The following is a 27,662-nucleotide window of genomic DNA, read 5'->3' as shown; positions in this document are numbered from 1 at the left end:
GGTGGCCATGTTGGGGGGGGTGTGGTGAGGGCGGCCATGTTGAGGTGGGGTGTGGTGAGAGCGGCCATGTTGAAGGGGGGTGTGGTGAGAGCGGCCATGTTGAGGTGAGGTGAGGGCGGTCATCTTGAGGTGAGATGGGGATGGCCATGTTGAGGTGAGATGGGAACGGCCATGTACCTTTGTGCGGGGAGTCAGGGAGAGCTGGTGGTGAGGTGCTCACTTGTTTGGAGCGAGGCAGCAGGACCTAAACTGAATGTTAAAGTTTAATTTCAGATTCGTGATGTGTCCTTCATGTTTGTGTCAGGAGCAACGGGTGCCCTGATAGGCCAGCCGGTGACGTATAACGTTAGTGGTGAAGGCAAGTTGATCGGTCCGAAGCCCTACGTGTCTGGTGAGGGGGCACTCTACGTTCTCTTCGGTTATGGTAAGTGGAAGGCACAAATGAGTCTTCCCAATCCCTCTTAATGTTTTATTACCACTCCTCACGTTTCTCCAGCCTGAGAGGGGAACGTTGCTGAATCCAACAGCTCACTCTGAACGGCCTCAGCACAGCACGTCCATAGTGAGGAACCAAACACAGAGGGCAGCACGGTGGCGCAGCGCCGGAGACCCGGGCTCCATCCCAACCACGGGCGCTGTCTGTATGGAGTTTGTACATTCTTCCCGTGACCTTGTGGGTTTTCTCCGGGAGCTCTGCTTTCCTCCCACACTCCAAAGACGTTCAGGTTTGTAGGTTAATTGGCTTAGGTAAAACTGTAAATTGTCCTGAGTGTGTGTAGGATAGTGTTAGTGTACGGGGTGATCGCTAATCGGTGCAGACTCGGTGGGCCTTAGGGCCTGTTTCAGCGCTGCATCTCTAAACTAAACTATAGTAAAACATCATGGACAGGAACTCCACATTAATTCTTCTTGGACCAGTTCCAATAAGTTCCATCCATTTTGGAAAGTCTGCCCTCGAGTAGATGACTGCTCCAGTACTGAACTGTTGCTGCTGCCTCATCGCAGCCTACCTTACCCCAACCAACAACCACAGCTGGTACGGCTTTGCTGGGCCGCGCTGTCAGATATCCAGAGAGCTGTGGGCAGGAGGAAGCAGTGGACTGAGGGAAGCGGGCATCTTCAGTGTGGTCACAAACCCTTCCAGCCTGAAGAAGGGTCTCGACCCGAAACGTCACCCATTCCTTCTCTCCAGAGATGCTGCCTGCCCCGCTGAGTTACTCCAGCTTTTTGTGTCTAGCTTCCTCACAACAATGGGAATGGTGGAAACCCACCTTCGACAGATGTGCTGTTGGGGGAGGAGCACTGAGGGGCAGGACACCAGTTGGAGAGGAGTGCTGAAGGAAGCAGATAGTTGGAGGGTGGGATCAGTGCAATGTTCTTGGTTCTTGGTCCTCCAAAATATTCCAAATGCAATTTAAAATGTTGAAAGAACAATAACAAAACTGAGGTGAGAAGAAACTTTTTCACCCAGAGAGTTGTGAATTTGTGGAATTCTCTGCCGCAGAAGGCAGTGGAGGCCAATTCACTGGATGGATTTAAAAGAGAGTTAGATAGAGCTCTAGGGGCTAGTGGAATCAAGGGATATGGGGCGAAGGCAGGCACGGGTTACTGATTATGGATGATCAGCCATGATCGCAGTGAATGGCGGTGCTGGCTCGAAGGGCCTAATGGTCTCCGCCTGCATCTATGCTTCTATGTTTCTAAAGAGACGATAGCTTTCAGAGGGTGTTATTGTGTGGGCAATGAAGATATAAAACCATAAGATATTGGAGCAGAATTAGGCCATTTGACCCATCAAACATGGCTGATCTACTTTTCCCTCTCAACCTCATTCTCCTGCCTTCTCCCTGGAACCTTTGACACCCTTACTAATCAAGAACCTATTAATCCCCACTTTAAAAAATACCCAATGACTTGGCCTCCATAGCCATCTGTGGCAATGAATTCCACAGATTCACCACCATCTGGCTAAAGAAATTCCTCCCCATTTCCGTTCTAAAGGGACGTCCTTTTATTCTGAGGCTGACGCCCTCTGGCCCCAGACTCTCCCACCACTGGAAATATTCTCTCCACATCTGCTGTATCTAGGTCTTTCATTATTTGGTAGGTTTCAATGAGATCACCGCTCATCCTTTTAAACTCCAGCGAGTACAGGCCCTGAGCCATAAGTGGAATACCTTCAGTACAAAGAATGGGTAGTATTGAAGGGGAGTTTTATGGCATTTCAACCCCCCTCGCCATTCCCACACCACCAAGGCGGTCACGGTGGCGCAGCGGTAGAGTTGCTGCCTTACAGCGAATGCAGCGCCGGAGACTCAGGTTCGATCCTGACTACGGGCGATGTACTGTACGGAATTTGTACGTTTTCCCCGTGACCTGCGTGGGTTTTCTCCGAGATCTTCGGTTTCCTCCCACACTCCAAAGACGTACAGGTTTGTAGGTTAATTGGCTGGGCAAATGTAAAAATTGTCCCTAGTGTGTGTGGGATAGTGTTAATGTGCGGGGATCGCTGGTCGGCGTGGACTCTGTGGGCCGATAAGGCCTGTTTCTGTGCTGTATTTCTAAACTAAATCTACATGCATTTGACCTGCGTCTGCCCCCTAGCCCCCTCTAGTGCTGGTTCCATCTGCTCTTTACCTCTCCCCGAATTGCTTTGATTTACAAACTATTTGGAAATGTCAGCATTTAATGACTGAGGCTCCTGATGTCATGGAAAACATGGAAACATAGAAAATAGGTGCAGGAGTAGGCCATTCGGCCCTTCGAGCCTGCACCGCCATTCAATATGATCATGGCTGATCATCCAGCTCGGTAGCCTGTACCTGCCTTCTCTCCATACCCCCTGATCCCTTTAGCAGAAAGGGCCACATCTAACTCCCTCTTAAATATAGCCAATGAACTGGCCCTAACTACCTTCTGTGGCAGAGAATTCCACAGACTCACCACTCTCTGTGTGAAGAAATGTTTTCTCATCTCGGTCCTAAAAGACTTCCCCCTTATCCTTAAGCTGTGACCCCTGGTTCTGGACTCCCCCAACATCGGGAACAATCTTCCCGCATCTAGCCTCTCCAACCCCTTAAGAATTTTATATGTTTCTATAAGATCCCCCCTCAGTCTTCTAAATTCCAGCGAGTACAAGCCCAGTCTATCCAGTCTTTCTTCATATGAAAGTCCCGCCATCCCAGGGATCAATCAGGTGAACCTTCTCTGTACTCCCTCTAAGGCAAGAACGTCTTTCCTCAGGTTAGGAGACCAAAACTGCACACAATACTCCAGGTGCGGTCTCACCAAGGCCCTGTACAACTGCAGCAGAACCTCCCTGCTCCTAAACTCAAATCCTCTTGCTATGAATGCCAACATACCATTCGCTTTCTTCACTGCCTGCTGCACCTGCATGCTTGCTTTCAATGACTGGTGCACCATGACACCCAGGTCACGTTGCATCTCCCCTTCTCCTAATCGGTCACCATTCAGGTAATACTCTGCTTTCCTGTTCTTGCCGCCAAAGTGGATAACCTCACATTTATCTACATTATATTGCATCTGCCATGCATTTGCCCACTCGCCTAATCTATCCAAGTCACTCTGCAGCCTCCTAGCATCCTCCTCGCAGCTAACACTGCCACCCAGCTTCGTGTCATCCGCAAACTTAGAGATGTTGCATTCAATTCCCTCGTCCAAATCATTAATATACACTGTAAATAACTGGGGTCCCAGCACTGAGCCTTGCGGTACCCCACTAGTCACTGCCTGCTATTCCGAAAAGGACCCGTTTATTCCTACTCTTTGCTTCCTGTCCGCCAACCAATTTTCTATCCACCTCAACACTGAACCCTCAATACCGTGTGCTTTAAGTTTGTACACCAATCTCCTATGTGGGACCTTGTCGAAGGCCTTCTGAAAGTCCAGATATAACACATCGACTGGTTCTCCCTTATCCACTCTACTAGTTACATCCTCGAAAAATTCTATAAGATTCGTCAGACATGATTTGCCTTTTGTAAATCCATGCTGACTTTGTCCGATGATTTCACCACTTTCCAAATGTGATGCTATCACATCTTTAATAACTGACTCTAGCATTTTCCCCACTACCGATGTTAGGCTAACTGGTCTTTCATTCCCCGTTTTCTCTCTCCCTCCCTTTTTAAAAAGTGGGGTTACATTAGCTACCCTCCAGTCCTCAGGAACTACTCCAGAATCTAAAGAGTTTTGAAAAATTATCACTAATGCATCCACTATTTCTGAGGCTACTTCCTAAAGCACTCTGGGATGCAGCCTATCTGGCCCTGGGGATTTATCTGCCTTTAATCCATTTAATTTACCTAACACCACTTCCCGACTAACCTGGATTTCCCTCAGTTCCTCCATCTCATTAGACCCTCGGTCCCCCGCTATTTCCGGCAGACGGTTTATGTCTTCCTTAGTGAAGACAGAACCAAAGTATTTGTTCAATTGGTCTGCCATCTCCTTGTTCCCTATGATGAATTCACCTGTTTCCGTCTGCAAGGGACCTACATTTGTCTTAACTAATCTTTTTCTCTTCACATATCTATAAAAGCTTTTGCAGTCAGTTTTTATGTTCCTTGCCAGTTTTCCCTCATAATCTATTTTCCCTTTCCTAATTAAGCCCTTTGTCCTCCTCTGCTGGACTCTGAATTTCTCCCAGTCCTCTGGCAGGCTACTTTTTCTGGCTAATCTGTATGCTTCATCTTTTGTTTTAATACTAACCTTGATTTCCCTTGTTAGCCACGGATGCACTACCTTTCCTGGTTTGTTCTTTTGCCAAACTGGGATGAACACTTGTAGTTCATCCATGCGACCTTTAAATGCCTTCCATTGCATGTCCACCGTCAACCCTTTCAGCATCAATCGCCAGTCTATCTTGGACAATTCACGCCTCATACCTTCAAAGTTACCTTTCTTTAAGTTCAGAACACTTGTTTCAGTATTGACTTTGTCACTCTCCATCCTAATGAAGAACTCTACCATATTATGGTCACTCTTGCCCAAGGGGCCTCGCACAACAAGACTGCTAACTAACCCTTCCTCATTACTCAATACCCAGTCTAGAATGGCCTGTTCTCTCGTTGGTTCCTCGACATGTTGGTTTAGAAAACCATCTCTCAAACATTCCAAGAAATCCTCTTCCTCAGCACCCCTGCCAGTTTGGTTCACCCAATCTATATGTAGATTGAAGTCACCCATTATAACTGCTGCACCTTTGGTGCATGCATTTCTAATTTCCTGCTTGGTGCCATCCCCAACCTCACTACTGCTGTTAGATGGCCTGTACACAACTCCCACTAGCATTTTCTGCCCCTTAGTGTTTCGCAGCTCTACCCATATCGATTCCACAACCTCCGAGCTAATGTCCTTCCTTTCCATTGCGTTAATCTCTTCTCTAACCAGCAATGCTACCCCACCTCCTTTTCCTTTCTGTCTATCCCGCCTGAATATAGAATATCCCTGGATGTGGAGCTCCCAGCCTTGGTCATCCTGGAGCCATGTCTCCGTAATCCCAACTATATCATAATCATTAATAACTATCTCCACATTTAATTCATCCACCTTATTCCGAGTACTCCTTGCATTGAGACACAAAGCCTTCAGGCTTGTTTTTATAACACTCTTGCCCCTTATATAATTATGTTGCAAAGTGGTCCTTTTGACTTTTGCCCTGGATTTTTCTGCCTGCCACTTTTACTTTTCACCTTGTTACCTATTGTTTCTACCCTCACTTTATATCCCTCTGTCTCTCTGCTCTTGTTCCCATCCCCCTGCCATATTAGTTTAAATCCTCCCCGACAGCACTAGCAAACACTCCCCCAAGGACATTGGTTCCATTCCACCAAAGTGCTGTACAAAACAAATTATTCTTTTAATGGACAGATTTTACTTTGTATTCAATTAGAACATAGAACTATTTCAGTGTCGGAACAGTAGCGGTAGAAGGTTTCAAAAGGCAGCAGATAGATTGGTTGTCAGTGTATTTTGGTGTCGGAACAACAGAGGGAGATGTGGACCCAATATAGACCGTACTAAGGTCAAGGGCTTCGACTGGGTGGAATTTGACCAATGTGTTCAGGTAGAGGGCCCTACAAGGCAGTGGACTAGGCTTGATCTACGTGAAGATAGACGTATAAAATTATAAAAGGAGATGCAGGAAAAATGTTTCCAATGTTGGGGGAGTCCAGAACCAGGGGCCACAGTCTAAGAATAAAGGGGAGGCCATTTAAAACTGAGATGAGAAAAAAACGTTTTCACCCAGAGAGTTGTGAATTTGTGGAATTCTCCGCCACAGAGGGCAGTGGAGGCCAATTCACTGGATGAATTTAAAAGAGAGTTAGATAGAGCTCTAGGGGCTAGCGGAATCAAGGGATATGGGAAGAAGGCAGGCACGGGTTACTGATTGTGGATGATCAGCCATGATCACATTGAATGGCGGTGCAGGCTCGAAGGACCGAATGGCCTCCTCCTGCACCTATTTTCTATGTTTCTATGTATCTACTCTAAGGAAATTGGGACGGGCAGGTGACTGAAGTGTCTGTCAGTGAGCCTTTTGGGACCAGCGGCCTCTGTCCTATTAGCTTTGAAATAGTTATGGATGAAGGCAGGGCAGGCCCACCAGTTAAAATTCTGAATTGGGGCGAGGTTAACTTTGATGGTATTAGACAGGAACTCGCTCAAGTTGATTGGAGCAGTTTGTTTGCAGGAAAAGGAATGTCCGGAAAACAGGATGTTTTTAAAATTGTAATGACAAGAAGTTTAGTTTAGTGTAGCGAGACAGTGCGGAAACAAGGCCCTTCGGCCCACTGAGTCCGTGCCGACCAGCGATCCCCGCACACTAACACTATCCTACACACCAGAGACAATTTACAATTATACAAAGCCAATTAACCTACAAACCTGTACGTCTTTGGAGTGTGGGCGGAAACTGGAGGACCCGGAAAAAACCCGGGCATTCAAGAGAGAGCTGGATAGAGCTCTTAAGGATAGCGGAGTCAGGGGGTATGGGGAGAAGGCAGGAACGGGGTACTGATTGAGAATGATCAGCCATGATCACATTGAATGGCGGTGCTGGCTCGAAGGGCCGAATGGCCTCCTCCTGCACCTATTGTCTATTGTCTAACGCACGCAGGTCACAGGGAGAGCGTACAAAGTCAGTACAGGCAGCACCTGTAGTCAGGATCGAACCCGGGTCTCTGGCGCAGTAAGGCAGCAACTTCACTGCTGCGCCACCGTGCCGCCCATGTTCAGGGAAAGCATGTTCCTGTTAGAGTGAAGGGCAAGGCAGGTCAGAGTACGGAAGCTTAGATGACGAGAAAAAAATTGAGGCTCTGGTCAGGGAAGAGAGGAGGCATTGCAGGTATAGGCGGCTGGGATCAAGGGTATCCCTGGAGGAGTTTTGTGAGCGGAAGAGTATACTTAAGAAGGAAATCAGGAGGGCAGAAAGGAGGCAGGAGGTAGTTCTGGCTGATAATAATGAGATTTTAGTGACGTCACAGGTAGATAGGGTGGTCAACAAGGCTTTAGGTACATTGGCCTTCACCAGTCAGGATACTGGGTGCAGAAGTTGGGATGTTATGCTAAGGTAGCACATGACTTGGGTGATCACACGCCACATTTGGAGTATCGTGTTCAGTTTTGGTCACCCTGCGACACGAAGGATGTTAGGCTGGAAAGAGCGCAGAGAAGATTTACGAGGATGTTGCCAGGGCTTGAAGGGCTGAGCTAAAGGGAGGGATTGGGCAGGCTAGGACTATATTCTTTGGAGTGCAAGAGGACGAGGGAGTGTATAAGATCGTGAGGTGAAGAGATAGGACGAATGCATCGTTTTTTTACTTAAAGTAGTGGAATCAAGAACCAGAGGACATAGGTCTAAAGTGAGAGGGGAGAATTTCAATAGGAACCTGAGAGGCATTTCTTTCACACGGAGGTCTGTGGGTATATGGGAAAGCAGGGAGTATAACGACATTTGGAGGGGTACATAGATCGGAAAGGTTTAAAGAGTACTAGACCAAGTGGACCCGTTGGGCTCAAATCTCTCCTGCATTGGTGCAGCACCCTCTCCTACCCCCCTCCCCCTCCCCTTCCCACTTCCCCTTGCCCCACTCCATCCCCCTCAACCCCCCTTATCCACCCTCCTCCCTCCCTCCCCCCCAATCTCCCTCCCCCTCCCTCCCTCCCTCCTCCCTCCCTAGGGAATAACTTAAAAAATATAACACCGATTTCAATAAAACTACTTGCATTATCACTAAAGTGACGACGGTGAGTAAGGTGGGCCTAACATTGTCGCGCTATCGTGTATCGATTTGGCCGTAGTTCAGTCACAAATAAACAAACAAACGAGAGTTTTAGTATATAGATTAGCCAAACACAAGCAGGTGGGACTGGTTCCCTGTGCATCCATGTGCCACTGGGAAGTCTGTACCTGCCTCCAGCACTGCCCTCGTAGTTTTCTGCGCCACCTTCGCCCACCTGTGCTCCCCATGGAAAACAAATCCAGTCTTTCCCCTGAACTGGACCATCCCACCCCAAGCAACATCCTTGGGAAGATAGACATAAAATGCTGGAGTGACTCAGCGGGCGAAGCAGCATCTCTGGAGAACATGGATGGGCAACATTCCAAGTCGGGACCCATCTCCAGACTCGAGACATTGTTGTGGTTGCATCTGCTTTTATTTCTTAACTTTTTTTGCTTGTTTGTAAGAACAATAGAACTTTGCACCTCCAGGGATGTTCTACCGGGATGCTGCCTGACTCACGAGGGTCAACGTTCGTTGTGTGCCTCTATTGTTTGTAAACCAGCATTGCAGATATTTGTGTCTGGCAATGTATTTAAATGTTTAAGCATTGAATACCAGCTCCTCTCCCGTCGATTGCCGGGTGGCAATCGGAATGGCGGGACAGTCGTATGTTGAAAGACTGGAGCGACTAGGCTTGTATACACTGGAATTTAGAAGGATGAGAGGAGATCTTATCGAAATGTATAAGATTATTAAAGGGTTGGACACGTTAGAGGCAGGAAACATGTTCCCAATGTTGGGGGAGTCCAGAACCAGAGCCACAGTTTAAGAATAAGGGGTAGGCCATTTAGAACGGAGATGAGGAAAACCTTTTTCAGTCAGAGAGTTGTGAATCTGTGGAATTCTCTGCCTCAGAAGGCAGTGGAGGCCAATTCTCTGAATGCATCCAAGAGAGAGCTAGATAGAGCTCTTAAGGATAGCGGAGTCAGGGGGTATGGGGAGAAGGCAGGAACGGGGTACTGATTGTGAATGATCAGCCATGATCACATTAAATGACGGTGCTGGCTCGAAGGTCCGAATGGCCTCCTCCTGCACCTATTGTCTATTGTCTATTGTTGTGGCTGAGAGGATACGGTACTGAATGAGTGAGGAGTGAGAGGAATGTAGAACTGAGGATATGATTATAGAAAGTGAATATGCAGCGAATATGCAGCGAACAGTGGAGCTAATAGGACTTGATGTTTCAATCCCTGTGGTAAGTCGGCACTCTTGATGTTGGCAGTGGGATTGGAGTGGTGAAAGGGAGGGTAGGTACGTCATCAGGAGGGCACCCTCCTTCTTTGACGTTTCATTGATAAGCCCACGACGCCTCCAGAGGGCTCAACAGTGATACCTGGCGTCCCAGGTACACCCCCCTCAGTCCCATACCCTCTTATCTTCATCTTGCAGCCCAGTTGTTGTCTTTCCTTTTAATCCAAAACCAATTGCTGCCTTTTTTTCCCGCTGCATTTGACAAAGACTTGATTGCTTGTTGGAGGGAGAGATTGCTCACCCCCATTTTCTTCAATAGACTGGTCGTAGGTGTAGCAACGAATCCCTGCATCCACTTCTACAGGGAAAATGGTGGTCTTCCAACCATTCTGGGCAGCTTGACTTGCCAGTTCAGAGTACTCGGTCTTTTCCCTCTCATAAGCTTCTTCAACACCATCTTCGCATGGTACTGTCAATTCCACAACGTAAAAGGTTATTCACTGTTGCTTCTGAATTGAAAGAACTTAACACAGCATGGACTGCCCGCACACAGACCAACTCCCCGAAAGGGTGAAAAGGGAACTGTTGCACCACCTTCTGGATGGCGTAAGGTGCTACAGTGGATATTTTACAGTTGCAGAGCAGTGAGACGTGACTGTGCAGGACAACACAGCGAGCGGGTGGTTTATCAGGAGGGGCCAAGGATCAAGGAGCAGAGGACACGGGCGTAAGGTGATCAGCAATGAACCGAAGGTGGCGTGGAGATCCTTCTTCACGCCACATGTCCATAACCCTGGACAACGTCAAGTGGTGCAGTGGGAGAGGCAGGTTCATTTGTGTCTTATAAAGATCAGTACGTGGAGGAAGGAACCATTTCCTGGCAAGGAAAGCGAGCCAGAGAACAGGGCTGAACTGGATTGCTCATTTCACCGCCATCTCCAGTGATAGATTGAATGGCCTCCACCACGGTTGTACGCAGAACAGCCCACATTGTCCGCACCAAACATGATTTTAGTTTAGTTTCCTTTCTTGCCGCGTGTACCGAGGAACAGTGAAAAGCCTTCATTGCGTGCTAACCTGTCAGCGGAAAGACAATACATGATTGCAATTGAGCCGTCCACAGTGCAAAGATACATGATAAAGGGAATAACTTGAATAACGTTTAGCGCCAGGTAATCCTGAGCAACATAGCAGTGATTTAATCAGAAGCAGATATCACAAAATGCTGGAGTAACTCAGGAGGTCAGGCATCTGCAGTTATTTTCCTAATCAGAAGCAGATCTTATTTGCCACATCAAATGCTCCTGGTCAATTGGTCTGTGTTTTTAAAGCTGTTGGTCATTGAATTTCCCAGTGGTCCTGCATTTAGAGTCATACAGCGTGGACGCAGGCCCTTCGAGGGATTAAAAGTACCATTAGCAAATTTGCAGATGATACAAAGCTGGGTGGCAGTGTGAGCTGTGAGGAAGATGCTATGAGGTTGCAGGGTGACTTGGACAGGTTGTGTGAGTGGGCGGATGCATGGCAGATGCAGTTTAATGTGGATAAGTGTGAGGTTATCCACTTTGGTGGTAAGAATAAGAAGGCAGATTATTATCTCAATGGTGTCAAGTTAGGAAAAGGGGACGTACAACGAGATCTTGGTGTCCTAGTGCATCAGTCACTGAAAGGAAGCATGCAGGTACAGCAGGCAGTGAAGAAAGCCAATGGAATGTTGGCCTTCATAACAAGAGGAGTTGAGTGTAGGAGCAAAGAGGTCCTTCTGCAGTTGTATAGGGTCCTAGTGAGACCGCACCTGGAGTACTGTGTGCAGTTTTGGTCTCCAAATTTGAGGAAGGATATTCTTGCTATTGAGGGCGTGCAGCGTAGGTTTACTAGGTTAATTCCCGGAATGGCGGGACTGTCGTATATTGAAAGACTGGAGCGGCTAGGCTTGTATACACTGGAATTTAGAAGAATGAGAGGGATCTTATCGAAACATATAAGATTACTAAGGGGTTGGACACGTTAGAGGCAGGAAACATGTTCCCAATGTTGGGGGAGTCCAGAACCAGGGGCCACAGTTTAGAATAAGGGGTAGGCCATTTAGAACGGAGATGAGGAAAAACTTTTTCAGTCAGAGAGTTGTAAATCTGTGGGGCAAGGGAGGGGAGGAGGAGAGGGTGCTGCACCAATGCAGGAGAGGTTTGGGCCCAACGGACCCACTTGGTCTAGCATCCCTCTAAACCTATCTTATCCATGTACCTGTTCAAATATCTCTTAAACATTATGATAGTACCTTAATCAGCTAGCTCCTCCAAGATAGCTAACCAATAAACAGTAGTTTAACAGGTAAAAAGAAAAGCGTGATGATCCCAGGGCCACCGTTAGTCAGTGGAAGAGAGCGCCTGATGGTACTTTAATGGAAAGATCCTCCAGCTCTCTAACAGTCTGTCTGCACAGTGGCGCACGGGCAAAGTTGCTGCCTCAAGGCATCAGAGACCCGGGTTCGATCCTCACTACGGGAGCTGTCTGTACGGAGTTAGTACATTCTCCGTGCGACCGCGTGGGTTTTCTCCGGGTGCTCCGGTTTCCTCCCACAATCCAAAGACGTGCAGGTGTGTTGGCTTCTGTAAATTGCCTATTTTACTAGTGATCGCTGGTCGGCACAGACTTTGTGGGCTGAAGGGCCTGTTTCCACGCTGTATCTCTAAACTAAACTAAACTAAACAGAGTCTTTCTCTGACAGGGAGCATCCAAGCGGTGTCTGTGCGGGACATTTACACGCAGGCGAATGCCAAGGGCACCTTGCCTCCATCTCTGTGGAAGGAGGATTCCCCCTTGGAATGGAAGCCGGAGGCAAACCTGCCTGGAGTTCTGGACGTGTACAGGTGACTCTCACTACGGCAGCGGAATGTAGGCGGGATAGTTGTGGTGGGGTTGGGGGGGGGGGTACGGGGAGGGATAGGGAGGGGTTAGGGTAGTTTTGGGGGGGGGTTGGAGGGTGTTGGGTGGGATTTTGGGGCGGTTGGGGGTGTAGGGTTGGGGAGGGGGTTGGGGTGGAGGGTTGGAGGGGGGAGGGGAGGGGGTTTGGGGGGGATGGGAGGGATGGGGGACGGGGTTGTGGAGGGATGGGCGAGGGGGTTGAGGGTGGGGTCGGGGAGGAGGGGGAGGGGTTGGGGAGTTGGGTTGGGGAGGGGGTTGGGGAGGAGGTTGGGGGGGAGGGGGAGGGGGTTGGGGAGGGGTAGACACAAAACGGTGGAGTAACTCAGTGGGTCAGGCAGCATCTTCTCTCCAGAGATGCTGCCTGAACCTCTGAGCTACTCCAGCATGTTATGTCTACCTACAATTTAGACCAGCCCCCTCCCCTGACAACAGTCTGAAGAAGGGTCTCGAGCCGAAACGTCACCCATTCCTTCTCTCTCCCGAGATGCTGCCTGACCCGCTGAGATACTGCAGCATTTTGTGTCTACCATGGTCAGACATTGTTGACTTCACTTCATTGGTAACCAGGAATGTGGCTTTGGGAAACTTTGCATGGAGGCATACAGTGTGGAAACTAGCCCTTCGGCCCAACTTGCCCGCACCCACCAACATGTCCCATTTACGCTCGACCCACTTGCCTGCATTTGGTCCATATCCCTGTAAACCTGTCTTATCCACGTACCAGGACTTTGCATAGATTCATAAAGTGTGGGAATAGCCCCTTCGGCCCAACTTGCCCGCACCCAGGGCCCATTTACGCTAGTCCCACCTGGCTGCATTTGGCCCATATCCCTCTAAACCTGTCTTATCCATGTACCTGTCTGAATGCTTCTTAAATGTTGCGATAGTCGCTGCCTCGACTACTGTACCTCCTCTGGCAGCTCATTCCACACACCCACCACCTTTTGTGTGAAAAGGTTACCCTTCAGATTCCTATAAAATCTTTCCTCCCTCACCTTAGAAGGATGAGGGGGGATCTTATTGAAACATATAAGATAATTAGGGGATTGGACACATTAGAGGCAGATAACATGTTCCCAATGTTGGGGGAGTCCAGAACAAGGGGCCACAGTTTAAGAATAAGGGGTAGGCCATTTAGAACGGAGATGAGGAAGAACTTTTTCAGTCAGAGGGTGGTGAAGTTGTGGAATTCTCTGCCTCAGAAGGCAGTGGAGGCCAGTTCGTTGGATGCTTTCAAGAGAGAGCTGGATAGAGCTCTTAAGGATAGCGGAGTGAGGGGATATGGGGAGAAGGCAGGAACGGGGTACTGATTGAGAGTGATCAGCCATGATCGCATTGAATGGCGGTGCTGGCTCGAAGGGCTGAATGGCCTACTCCTGCACCTATTGTCTATTGTCTATTAAACAGGTTAGTCGGAAAAGATTCTGCCCTTGTCCCATTGAGTGTAATGACCTAACGTTGCATTTTTCAAAGCGATTTTCAAAAGCAGCCCTCTCTGAAGTGTAGGAAAGAACTGAGGATGCTGGTTTAAATCGAAGGTAGTCTGAAGAACGGTCTCGACCCGAAACGTCACCCATTACCGTCTCTCCAGAGATGCTGCCTGACCCGCTGAGTTACTCCAGCATTTTGTGTCTGCTCTCTGAAGTGTGGTCAGGCTGTGGCAGAGGGGAATGGGCAGACAGTTGTGATCAGTGGAGTGGGGATGCCCACATATCGTGTAGGTTGTGACGTTAATGTGGGGTCCCAAATATCGACCATCGAGTGTACATGGAGACGGTGCAAACTGGTATTGACCCGTACAGAGGGGAGAACTGTAAAATCATGAGGGGAATAAATCGGGTAGATGCACAGACTCTCTTGCCCAGAGTAGGTGAATTGAGGACCAGACGACATAGGTTTAAGATGAAGGGAAGAAAATTTCATAGGAACCCGAGGGGTAACTTTTTCACACAAAGGGTGGTGGGTGTATGGAACGAGCTGTGAGAGGAGGTAGTTGAGGCAGGGCGGCACGGTGGCAGAGCTGCTGCCTCACAGCGCCAGAGACCTGGGTTTGATCCCGACTACGGGTGCTGTCTGTACGGAGTTTGTACGTTGTCCCCGTGACCTGTGTGGGTTTTCTCCGGGATCTCAAGTTTCCTCCCACTCTCCAAAGACGTACAGGTTTGTGGGGTAATTGGCTTGGGATAATTGTAAATTGTCCCTCGTGTGTGGGATAGTGTTAGTGTGTGGGGATCGCTGGTCAGTGCAGACCCGGTGGAGCTAAGGCCTGTTTCCACGCTGTACCATGTACCAGTCTAATTGTTTCTTAAACTTCGGGATAGTCTAGTTTAGTTTACCTAGACTATCCCGACATTTAAGAAACAATTAGACTGGTACATGTTTCGGACAGATTTGGAGTTGATATGAGCCAAACGTGGGCAGGTGGGACTAGTGTGGATGGGGCATGTTGGCCGGTGTGGGCAAGTTGTGCTGAAGGACCTGTTTCCACGCTGTATCACTCTATGACTCTAACTCTCCCGCTCTCTGAAACAGCACTGTGGAAATGTTCATGTATACCTGGCTGCAGAGTGCACTCAGCCATGGCATCTGGCCAACAAGGGAAACGTTTTGGAATCCACCAGTATGTGCAGAATGGTCTGTCTTGAATAAATAGCCAGGTATGCTGGCAGGTTGGGGAGTGATGTGTTAACACTGGCCTTTGTGACTGTCTCTGAGGGTTTGCACATGATGTTGTCAGCATTCCAGAAGCCTGCGCTCAGTCACGTAGTGAGAATAATGCCAAAATAAGTTCATTATCCTGCAGCTCAAAATAGCAGTGAGGTGACCTGTGTCTGCGGACAGTCACGTACTCGCGAGGTGCTCTGGCATATCTCTCAAGCAAAGGCAACAAGCTATCAGCAACAGTGGAAAACATGCGTTAAAAATGACCTTGGAATCTGAGAGCTTGGGTTGTTGTAGGTGACCCGACACCATGCATGTGAATGCTGTGTGCAGGGAGAAGTGTTGTGCAGACTCTGAGACTCCCAGTGCAGGGAGCTTGTGGTCTGGTGTATACAGACTGGGGCTCTCAGTGTGTAGACCACTGTGTCTCCCATGTGCAGACCACCGATCATGTTGTCTTGCATGTGTATCCCATGTACAGACCCCGCGTGTCTCACGTGTACCGGATCCCGTTGTCTCCCATGTGCAGGTCCCATGTGTCTCCGGTGTACAGGTCTTTGAGGAAGCCAACTCCTGTCTCCAGACAATACAATACATTACAATACAATACAATATATCTTTATTGTCATTGTACAGGGGTACAACGTGATTGGGAATGCGCCTCCCATACGATGCAATAATTTAATCAGCTAGTCAGTATTAATTTAAACAACCCAATGAAACAAATTAGAACAGTTTTAAAACAGAATAAAGTCCAAGTAGATCTGTGCCGGGTCACTGTGCGATGTGACCATCCGGCTCAGCAGGACCGGTTCATAGCAGCTATGGCCCTGGGGATGAAGCTGTTCCTGAGTCTGGAGGTGCGGGCGTAGAAGGCCTTGTATCGTCTGCCCGATGGTAGAAGTTCGAACAGACTGTTGCAGGGGTGTGAAGAGTCTTTGTGGATGCTGGTGGCTTTTCTGAGGCATCGTGTGTTGTAGATGCCCTCCAAGGCTGGTAGCTGTGTTCCGATGGTCCTCTGAGCTCTATGGACTTCCCGCTGAAGAGCTTTCCTCTCTGCCTCCGTGCAGCTGAGATACCACACAGGGATGCCATGTGTTAGGAGACTCCAGTCTCCTTCCTACGTTGAAACATTCAGCTATGACACATTGGGCACATTGTGTAGTTTAGCTTTGACATGCAGCATGAAAACAGGCCCTTCGGCCCACCGAGCCCATGCAGTCCATCGTTCCCATTAGTTCTACGCCATCTTACTTTTGCATCCACTCCCTGCACACTAGGGGCAATTCACAGAATCCAACTCGCCTGCAAACCCGCACGCCTTTGGGATGTGGGAGGAAACCAGAGCACCCGGAGGAAACGCACGTGGTCACAGGGAGAACGCATCAACTCCACACAGACAGCACCCGAGGTCAGGATTGATTCCGGGCCTCTGGACTGTGAGGCAGTGTGTCTTCCAGCTGCGCCACCGTGCCAGCCTTGTGGGGGGGGTTCTGTGACAGTAACCCGGGCAGAAGGGGCTCTACCAGGGCGGAGGTTGGCTCATGCTGCCCCCTAGGGGTCACGGGCTTCTTTGCCCGTCTGTGGTTATTTTCCGGGACAGTTCCACACGGCTTGTATTCCCGGTGTTGCTCAACTGGGGTTGCCAACTTCCTCACTCCCAAATACGGGACAAGGCGACGTCACCGCCCCGCGCCCCACGTGACCTCACCCAGCCAGCGGCCACGTGCACCCGCTCCACCAATGGCGGCCGCCATTGGTGGAGCGGGAGCACGTGGCCGCTGGCTGGGTGAGGTCACGTGGGGCGCGGGGCGGTGACGTCACCCTTTGTCCCTTATTTGGGAGTGAGGAAGTTGGCAACCCTACTATTATGGGACAAGGGCTGGACAGGCTAATTTAGCCCAAAATACGGGATGTCCCGGCTAATACGGGACAGTTGGCAACCCTACACTGAACCCTGCTATACAGCAGGGTAAGAAGCCTCTGAGCCCACTGACTGAAGCACCCGTTAAGCCCCATCTTGTAGACAGACACAAAAGGCTGGAGCAGCAGTGGGTCAGGCAGCATCTCTGGAGAAACAGGTTTTGGGTTGGGATGAACGATCTCCACTTGAAACATCGCCTATTCCTTTTCTTCAGAGATGCTGCCTGACCCGCTGAGTTACTGCAGCATTTTGTGTCTGCAGTGTAAACCAGCATCAATAGACAATAGGTGCAGGAGGAGGCCATTCGGCCCTTCGAGCCAGCACTGCCATTCAATGTGATCATGGCTGATCATTCTCAATCAGTACCCCATTCCTGCCTTCTCCCCATACCCCCTGACTCCGCTATCTTTAAGAGCTCTATCTAGCTCTCTCTTGAATGCATTCAGAGAATTGGCCTCCACTGCCTTCTGAGGCAGAGAATTCCACAGATTCACAACTCTCTGACTGAAAAAGTTTTTCCTCATCTCAGTTCGAAATGGCCTACCCCTTATTCTTAAACTCTGGCCCCTTGTTCTGGACTCCCCCAACATTGGGAACGTGTTTCCTGCCTCTAACGTGTCCAACCCCTTAATAATCTTATATGTTTCGATAAGATCTCCTCTCATCCTTCTAAATTCCTGTGTATACAAGCCTAGTTGCTCCAGTCTTTCAACATATGACAGTCCCGCCATTCCGGGAAATAACCTAGTAAACCTACGCTGCACGCCCTCAATAGCAAGAATATCCTTCCTCAAATTTGGAGACCAAAACTGCACACAGTATTCCAGGTGCAGTCTCACTAGGGCCCTGTACAACTGCAGAAGGACCTCTTTGCTCCTATACTCAACTCCTCTTGTTATGAAGGCCAACATTCCATTGGCTTTCTTCACTGCCTGCTGTACCAGCATGCTTCCTTTCAGTGACTGATGCACTAGGACACCCAGATCTCGTTGTACGTCCCCTGTTCCTAACTTGACACCATTCAGATAATAATCTGCCTTGCTATTCTTACCACCAAAGTGGCTAACCTCACACTTATCCACATTAAACTGTATCTGCCATGCATCCGCCCACTCACACAACCTGTCCAAGTCACCCTGCAACCTCATAGCATCTTCCTCACAGTTCACACTGCCACCCAGCTTTGTATCATCTGCAAATTTGCTAATGGTACTTTTATTCCCTTCATCCAAGTCATTAATGTATATCTGCAGTTCCTTCCTCCATACACAAGCCCCATCTTGAACTGATCCCGTTTTATTCTCCTCGCATTCCCATCACCTCCCGTCCTCCCAGATTCCACCACACAGCGCGGGCAACGTGCAGAACCCAATGAACCTCCCAACCCACGTGTCTTTGGGATGTGGGAGGAAACCGGAGCACCCGTGAGGAACCCATGCCGTCACAAAGATGACACGCAAACTCCACTCAGACAGCACCCGAGGTCAGGATTGAACCTGCGTCAATGGTGCTGTGAGGCAGCAGCTCTACTCTCTGCGCCACTGTGCCTCCCCTCAGTCAATGGGGAACACGGAAAAAGACGCAGAGTGCTGGAGTAACTCAGCGGGTCAGGCAGCATCTGTGGAGAACATGGATAGGTGACGTTTCACAGAGTGCTGGAGTAACTCAGCGGGTCAGGCAGCATCTCTGGAGGACATGGATGGGTGACATTTCAAGATGGGACCCTGCTTCTGATTCTTCGGGTCCGGACCCTTCTTCTGACTGAAGAAGGTTCCCAATCTAAAACGTCACCTTTCCATGTTCTCCAGAGATGCTGCCTGACCCGCTGAGTTACTCCAACACTTTGTCTGTGTATTTTGTAAACCATTATCTGCAGGTCCTTGTTTCCACACGTTAAATAGACACCGTTCAGCCCAAGAGCCAGGCTGCGGGGCAGCACGGTGGCGGTCTAGCTACTTCCTCACAGCGCCAGAGACACGGGTTCAATCCTGACTACGGGTGCTGTCTGTACGGAGTTTGTACGTTCCCCCCCGTGACTGGGTGGGTTTTCTCCGGGTGCTCCGGTTTCCTCCCACACTCCAAAGGCGTGCAGGTTTATAGTTGACCTGTGAATTATCCCCAGTGTGTAGGATAGAACTAGTTTATGGAGGATCGCTGGTCGGAGCTGACTCAGTGGGCTGAAGGGCCTGTTTCCGCGCTGTATCTCCAAATTAAACTAAACATCAGGCTGTCTGAAGAAGGGGCTTGACCCGAAACGTCTCCCATTCCAATCAGGCTGTCTGAAGAAGGGGCTTGACCCGAAACGTCTCCCATTCCAATCAGTCTGAAGAAGGGTCTCGTCCCGAATCGTCACCCATTTCTTCTCTCCCGAGATGCTGCCTGTCCCGCTTAGTTACTCCAGCATTTTGTGTCTACCAGGCTGTGGCATATGGAGTCTGAGCGCTGCCACAGAACAGGACGCTAAACACCTGGGGCAGGTGCCCGGACAACGTTTGCCTCTCTGCCCTCATCACCTTGCCCCTGGGAGGCCAGTTATACCTCGGGTGAAATTAGGGTTGCCAACTGTCCCGTATTAGCCGGGACATCCCGTATTTTGGGCTAAATTAGTTTGTCCCGTACGGGACCGCCCATGTCCCATATTAGTAGGGTTGCCAACTTCCTCCCTCCCCAAATAAGGGACAACGGGTGACGTCACTGCCCCGCGCCCCACGTGACCTCACCCAGCCAGCGGCCACGTGCTCCCGCTCCACCAATGGCGGCCGTCATTGGTGGAGCGGGAGCACGTGGCCGCTGGCTGGGTGAGGTCACGTGGAGTGAGGGGAAGTGATGTCACCCTTTGTCCCTTATTTGGGAGTGGGGAAGTTGGCAACCCTAGGTGGAATACACAGCACACACAGGCCACTCGGCCCGACTGCATCATGGTTTCTTTCCTGACCCACCAGCCATGTTATGTCCTGTGTCTTTCAGCAACTCTTCCTCTCCCATCTCAAACTTAAACCTCAAATGAATAGATCGGGTAGACGCACAGAGTCTCTGGCCCAGAGTAGGTGAATCGAGGACCAAAGGATATGGGTCCAAGGTGAAGGGGAAAAGATTTGATAGGAATCTGAGGGGTAACTTTTGCACACAGAGGGTGGTGAGTGTATTGAACAAGCTGCCAGAGGAGGTAGTTGAGGCTGGGACTATCCCAACGTTTAAGAAACAGTTAGACAGTTACATGGATAGGTCAGATTTGGTGGGATATGGGCCAAGCGCAGGCAGGTGGGACTAGTGTAGCTGGGACATGTTGGTCGGTGTGGGCAAGTTGGGCCGAAGGGCCTGTTTCCACACTGTATCACTCTGTGACTCAAACACACAATGAAGACAAATCATGTAATATAGTCAAGAAGGAGGTAGATAAAGAATGAATGGCTCCAGGGAGAAGACGAGAAAGCAAAGACAGGGTACGTGATGATCAGATGAAATGGCAGTGAACCCAACAAAGGGTTGAGTGAAATGCACCTCCTCCGATTCCCTGAGGTCAGGCGCTCTCCAATTCCACCAGTCTTTGGGCTAAAACATTTCGTCTGAACGCTCTCTTTGATTTTGTGGATAAGGTTTCCACTGCCCTGCTGCCTCCAGCTTTGTCCCGGTGTAAACAATCGCCATCTATTAAAGTTTTTAAAGGGCCTCCCTTGGGCCCTTCGCCCCGCTCTTCGGGAGATGAGAGGCCTGGTTTGTTCCCGCGAACAATAGGGGACGGTGAAAGGGAAGAACACCAGGCGATCACAGGGAGCGATCACAGGGAGCGATCACCTTCCACAGCCGCAGCTGGCAGCGACCAGATGTAATACAGACCTGTGGGAGACAGGGCGGCTGGCAGCTCCTGCAGTTCAGTTTAGTTTAGAGATAGAAACAGGCCCTTCGGCCCACCGGGTCCACACCAACCAACGATCCCCGCACATTAACACTATCCTACACACACTGGGGACAATTTTTACATTTACCCAGCCAATTAACCTACAAACCTGCACATGTGGGAGAAAGCAAAGAATCTCGGAGAAGACCCACGCAGGTCACGGGGAGAAACGTACAAACTCCGTAGTCGAGATCGAACCCGGGTCTCCGGCGCTGCATTCGCAGTAAGGCAGCAACTCTAACCGCTGCGCCACCGTGACCGCCCATCCTGCCCCGACCTGCTGCTTCACAGAGAGACGCAGCCCACCGCAGCAGTCCGCTTCTCCCCCCCCCCCCCCCCCCCCCCCCCCCGACCTCTCGGTCACGAGAGCGTTTGGCCAGGGAGGCTGCCGAAGCTGCCGGGTCACTCACCCAAGTTGCCAAGGTCACTGCCCGACCTGCTCGGGGTTTACAGCTTTCTCCGTGGTTAACCGAGTTTCTCGGTATCTGCGCTCCTGGTCTCCACGTGTGACATGGCCATGGAACCTAAAGATGCAGAGGATGCGCTGAGGGAAGCCAGAGGAGCCAAGAGTTCATGAAAAGATTTACAAGGATGTTGCCAGGGCTAGAGGGTATGAGCTACAGGGAGAGGTTGAGCAGGCTGGGTCTCTATTCCTTGGAGCGCAGAAGGATGAGGGGTGATCTTATAGAGTTGTATAAAATCATGAGAGGAATAGATCGATCTAACCCTGGGCCTAGAGTGTCCCAACCCTGGGCCTAGAGTGTCCCAACCCTGGGCTAGAGTGTCCCAACCCTGGGCCTAGAGTGTCCCAACCCTGGGCCTAGAGTGTCCCAACCCTGGGCCTAGAGTGTCTCAGCCCTGGGCCTAGAGTGTCCCAACCCTGGGGTTAGAGTGTCCCAACCCTGGGGTTAGAGTGTCCCAACCCTGGGCCTAGAGTGTCCCAACCCTGGGCCTAGAGTGTCCCAACCCTGGACCTAGAGTGCCCCAACCCTGGGCCTAGAGTGTCCCAACCCTGGGCCTAGAGTATCCCAACCCTGGACCTAAAGTGCCCCAACCCTGGGCCTAGAGTGTCCCAACCCTGGGGTTAGAGTGTCCCAACCCTGGGGTTAGAGTGTCCCAACCTTGGGCCTAGAGTGTCCCAACCCTGGGCCTAGAGTGTCTCAACCCTGGGCCTAGAGTGTCTCAACCCTAGGCCTAGAGTGTCCCAACCCAGGGCCTAGAGTGTCCCAACCCTGGGCCTAGAGTGTCCCAACCCTGGGGATAGAGGATCTCAACCCTAGGCCTAGAGTGTCCCAACCCTGGGCCTAGAGTGTCCCAACCCTGGGGTTAGAGTGTCCCAACACTGGGGTTAGAGTGTCCCAACCCTGGGGTTAGAGTGTCCCAACGCTGGGCCTAGAGTGTCCCATCCCTGGGGTTAGAGTGTCCCAACCCTGGGCCTAGAGTGCCCCAACCCTGGGGTTAGAGTGTCCCAACCTTGGGCCTAGAGTGTCCCAACCCTGGGCCTAGAGTGTCCCAACCCTGGGGTGAGTGTGTCCTTGGGGTTAGTGTGTCCCTCGGCCTTAGCATGTCCTAACCCCGGTGATGTTATAACCAATCCCCAGGGTAAGGCAGACCTGCCGATCGTTCGGCTGGGGGTAATCTAACCCAGCCCTGGGGTTAATGTAGTTGATGCTGAAGATGAGCTCGCCAAACCCAGGTGTGATCTCAATGACCCGTCCCCAATCGGTATCCTCACTGCCTCATGCTCCTGGGGAAACCTCACTGACTCCTCTCTGAACCCAGCCTAGACCCCCCCAACCCCGCTACCACCACTCATAACCCCAGGCTCACAGAATGAGCAGCCAGTGAAGGCTCCAGTCAAGGGTGGCGCAGCGGTAGAGCTGCTGCTTCACTGCGCCAGAGACCCGGGTTCGATCCTGACCACGGGTGCTGTCTGTACGGAGTTTGTACCAAAGATACTAGAGGAGCAAGATAGACCACTCGTCCCTAAAAACCGTAGTATGTCACGGCGCCATTTTAGTAGGCAGAAACGTGCAGAAACATTTAAAAAGAAAAATAACAATAATCTGTGAATTGATAGTGTAAGAAAATAACTGCAGATGCTGGTACAAATCGAAGGTATTTATTTCACAAAATGCTGGAGTAACTCAGCAGGTCAGGCAACATCTCAGGAGAGAAGGAATGGATGACGTTTCGGGTCGAGACCCTTCTTCAGACTGAATTCAGACTGTGAATTGATAGATGAGATATATTCTGCATTTTTATGGTGTCATCACACATACTGTTCCCCAAAAACTCAGATTACACGGCGAGAGGCAGAGCGAACGGCGGGTTTTGCTTACTAAAATGGCGGATGTTACGCTCCTTTGCGGACTACACTTCAGTATAGGCGATTTCAATGGAGTGGTCCACCTTGTTCCTCTAGTATCTTTGGTTTGTACGTTCTCCCCGTGACCTGCGTGGGTTTTCTCCGGGTGCTCCGGTTTCCTCCCACACTCCAAAGACCTACAGGTTTGTAGGTTAATTGGACTTAGGTACAATTGTAAATTGACCCTAGTGCGTGTGGGATAGTGTCAGTGTGTGGGGATCGCTGGTAGGTATGGACTCAGTGGGCCAAAGGGCCTGTTTCTCTAATCTAAACAGCAGTGGAGCCAGAGGCAGCAGTCAGGCGGCTGGAGCCCTGAACAACATTGCCCTCTGCTGGTCCCTGGTCTTTAGTCCTCAAACTAAATGATACAGTTTACCAGAGGGCAGAAGATATAATATGAGAAAATAACTGCAGATGCTGGTACAAATCGAAGGTATTTATTCACAAAATGCTGGAGTAACTCAGCAGGTCAGGCAGCATCTCAGGAGAGAAGGAATGGGTGACGTTTCGGGTCGAGACCCTTCTTCAGACTGATCAGACTGAAGAGGACAGAAGATGGTTAATTGATAAATGTAATAAGTTATAGGGGCCCCCTATTAGGCCATTTGGCCCATTAAGTGTATTCTGCATTCAGTCAGAATAGCTGATCTATCTTTCCACCTCAACCCCATTCTCATGCCTTCTCCCCATAGCCCCTGACACTGACCGGCACGAATCAAATCTGTCAATCTCTGCCCTTCAAAATACCCAATGACGGACTCCAGAGCCATCTGTTGCCATGAATTCCACAGACCTCTGACGAAAGAAATTCCTCCTTATCCCCTTTCTAAATATAGAAACATAGAAATTGGTGCAGGAGTAGGCATGCGGCCCTTTAAGCCAGCACCGCCATTCAATATGATCATGGCTGATCATCCACAATCAGTACCCCGTTCCTGCTTTCTCCCCATATCCCTAGATTCCGTTAGTCCTAGGAGCTAAATCCAACTCTCTCTTGAATAAATCGAGAGAATAAAGGTACGTCCTTTTACTCTGAGGCTATGACCTTTGGTCCAAGACTCTCCCACTAGTGGACGCATCCTCTCCACATCCACTCTGTCCAGGCCTTTCGCTATTCGGCAAGTTTCAATAAGATCCCCCCCTCATCCTTCTAAACTCCAGCAAGTACAGGCCAGCGCCGTCAAACGCTCATCGTGTGTTAACCCAGTCATTCCTGGGATCATTCTTGTAAACCTCCTTTGGACCCTTCCCAACACCAGCATAGCCTTCCTACGATATGGGCCCCAAAACTGGTCACAATGTTCCAAATGCGGCCTGACCAGTGCCTTATAAAGCCCCACCTGGTCATTCTCCCCCATTCCTGATGTGCGGCAGTGTATGAAGTTCAGACACTCATCCTCAACACTCAGGGCATCTCGGTGGGTGCAGCGGCAGAACTACTGCCTCACCTGCTTTGTGGGTAATTTGTACCTGGGGAGGGGGGGGGTGATTTGTACGCGGGTAGGGGCAGGATGTGAGGGAGGATTCGGCTGGTGATTCGGCTGATGGTGATTTGGCGGTGGGGTGGTGCAGCGGTAGAGTTGCTGCCTCACAACGCCAGAGACCCGGGCTCGATCCTGACTACGGGTGCCGTCTGTACGGGGCTCGTACGTTCTCCCCGTGACCTGCGTGGGTTTTCTCACGGATGCTCCGTTTCCTCCCACAACTCCAAAGATGGTTCAGGTTTGTACGTTAATTGACTTGATATAACTGTATATTGTGTGTAGGATAGTGTTAGTGTGCGGGGGATCGCTGGGCGGTGGGGATGAGGGGCCTGTTTCCGCGCTGTATCTCTAAATTGAACTTATAAAGTGTGACGATTGTGCTTGTCCTCCAGCGGTAACGACTCTGTGCGGGACGTGCAGGCACTGGGTCGGCCTGGCGAGGGCCCCGCGGAGCTGCTGGTCACCACCAGGAACCGGCTGCAGCTGCTGAGGGGCACACAGCTACGCCAAGTGTGGCAGGAGGTCGGCAGCACCATCAGCGGGTGAGGACCCGATTGCGATGCCCGGCAGTGAGCGGGAGACCGGACCACCACACACCACCCCCCAACCCCCCACCCAGTCACACACCCTCACACCCACAACCCCCCACCCAGTCACACACCCTGACACCCACAACCCCCCACGCAGTCACACACCCTCACACCCACAACCCCCCACCCAGTCACACACCCTCACACCAACAACCCTACCCTTCCCCAAGCTCTTGCCTCCCCGCACACCTTCCCTCTTTCCCTCCCACACTCCTTCCCTCTTTCCCTCCCTCTGTTCCTCCATCCCTCCCTCCCTCTCGCCTTCCCTCCCCGCACTTCCTCGCTCTATCCCGGTCTATCACGCCCCCATCCCCCGTTCCCCACCAAATTGATTATATCGATTTAATTGTAAATTGTCCCTCGTGTGTGTAGGATAATGTTGTTGTGCGGGGATCGCTGGTCGGCATGGACTCGGTGGGCCGAAGGGCCTGTTTCTGCGCTGTGTATCTCAACCAAATAGATGACCAGAGTCTCTCTCTTGTCGGTGACGGTGTTCACCAGAAACGTCTGTGGCATAATCAACGTCCTCTTGTCACAGGTCAATGGTGCTTTACGGTCATGTGTGCAAACGCACAGTGAAATTCTGTTTTTACACGTGGTCCAGTAAAGTATTGCCAAACCGAAGCACAATCCCTGATTGGCAAAGTTTGCAGATAGAGTCCACTGGGACCATATGCAAGAGGCGTCCTGTTCTGGCACCATCTTCCAAGTCCAGTCCGCGCTCCAGTTGTTGTGAGCGGTGAGCGGTGCCCCATCCAGGCAAGCCCCAGGCTGCTGCACGGCCTCCAGCCGCCGCCTTCCTTGGCTGTGTGGATTAGGGTTGCCAACTGTCCTGTATTACCCGGGACATCCCGTATTTTGGGCTAAATTGGTTTGTCCTGTATGGGACTGCCCTTGTCCCATATTAGGCCTGGGGGGGGGGGGGGGGGGGGGGGGGGGGGGGGGCTGTAGGCCCGGACGCTGGAGGCCCGGACACTGTAGGTTCGGACACTGTAGGTTCGGACACTGTAGGCCCAAACAGTGTAGGCCCAAACAGTGTAGGCCCAGACAGTGTAGGCCCAGACAGTGTAGGTCCTGACAGTGTAGGACCTGACACTGTAGGCCCAAACAGTGTAGGCCCAGACAGTGTAGGACCTGACAGTGTAGGCCCAGACAGTGTAGGTCCTGACAGTGTAGGCCCAGACAGTGTAGGTCCTGACACTGTAGGTCCAGACAGTGTAGGCCCAAACAGTGTAGGTCCTGACACTGTAGGTCCAGACAGTGTAGGCCCAAACAGTGTAGGCCCAGACAGTGTAGGTCCTGACAGTGTAGGCCCAGACAGTGTAGGTCCTGACACTGTAGGTCCAGACAGTGTAGGCGCAAACAGTGTAGGCCCAGACAGTGTAGGTCCTGACAGTGTAGGTCCTGACACTGTAGGTCCAGACAGTGTAGGCACAAACAGTGTAGGCCCAGACAGTGTAGGTCCTGACAGTGTAGGCCCAAACGGTGTAGGCCCAGACAGTGTAGGTCCTGACACTGTAGGTCCAGACAGTGTAGGCCCAAACGGTGTAGGCCCAGACAGTGTAGGTCCTGACAGTGTAGGTCCAGACACTAGGTCTGGAGGCCCAGGGGCCGCATAACGGAGGTTGTGTAGCAACCGGCCTCCCGGCCCAAGTGGCCGCCATTGGTGGAGCGGGAGCACGTGGCCACTGGCTGGGTGAGGTCACATGGGGTGCGGGGCGGTGTGACATCGCCTTGTCCCTTATTTGGGAGTGAGATAGTTGGCACCCCTAGTGTGGATTGACCAGCGAGTCCCTCTCCTCGCCCGTCTGCCTTCGTGCCCCGGGGGGTGGGAGCCTCCCGCAGCCGACCGTGAAGGGGGCGGTGGGGCCGTTCCCTGGTTCCCTCTCCTCTCCCACCGGCCCCACTCCTCGTGCCCGGTGTCACCACCTCCCTCCTCTCCGCCCTCTGGTTTTGGGGGACCAGCAGCGGCTCCCCCTACAGGATCCTGTGTGCCCGCACACCCAGGAAGCGTTGACCGTGCCACGGAACGGCTGGCGGATGGACTATTCCCTCCCTCTGTGTAACGGGAATCATTTTCCTTCCAGTGCTCCTGTGGCCGGGTTCTTCAACGATGACCGAGTCCTGGATTTCCTGATCCAGGTGGCCAGTGGGAACAGCACGAGGAAGGTGCGAGCTGGAGACTTGTCTGTTCTGTTCATCAGTCTGAAGAAGGGTCTCGACCCGAAACGTCACCCATTCCTTCTCTCCAGAGATGCTGCCTGTCCCGCTGAGTTACTCCGGCATTTTGTGTCTACCTTCGATTTAAACCA

General features: G+C 51.0%; 1 protein-coding gene across 1 annotated transcript in view; it reads left to right on the top strand.

Moving 5' to 3' along the window:
• The window catches only part of fam234b (family with sequence similarity 234 member B), a 70,493-nt gene that overhangs the window by 30,449 nt on the left and 12,382 nt on the right, over positions 1-27,662 (top strand). Inside the window, exons 6-9 of the mRNA XM_078430427.1 lie at positions 274-424; positions 12,229-12,370; positions 25,153-25,302; positions 27,438-27,519. Coding sequence (XP_078286553.1) covers positions 274-424; positions 12,229-12,370; positions 25,153-25,302; positions 27,438-27,519 — 525 coding nt within the window. The remainder of the gene's footprint in view (positions 1-273; positions 425-12,228; positions 12,371-25,152; positions 25,303-27,437; positions 27,520-27,662) is intronic.

This window comes from Rhinoraja longicauda, chromosome 40 (assembly GCF_053455715.1).
Source record: "Rhinoraja longicauda isolate Sanriku21f chromosome 40, sRhiLon1.1, whole genome shotgun sequence".
Taxonomy (NCBI): domain Eukaryota; kingdom Metazoa; phylum Chordata; class Chondrichthyes; order Rajiformes; family Arhynchobatidae; genus Rhinoraja; species Rhinoraja longicauda.
Note: the sequence above shows the minus strand (reverse complement) of the source record. Positions and strands in the feature narration are given on the sequence as shown.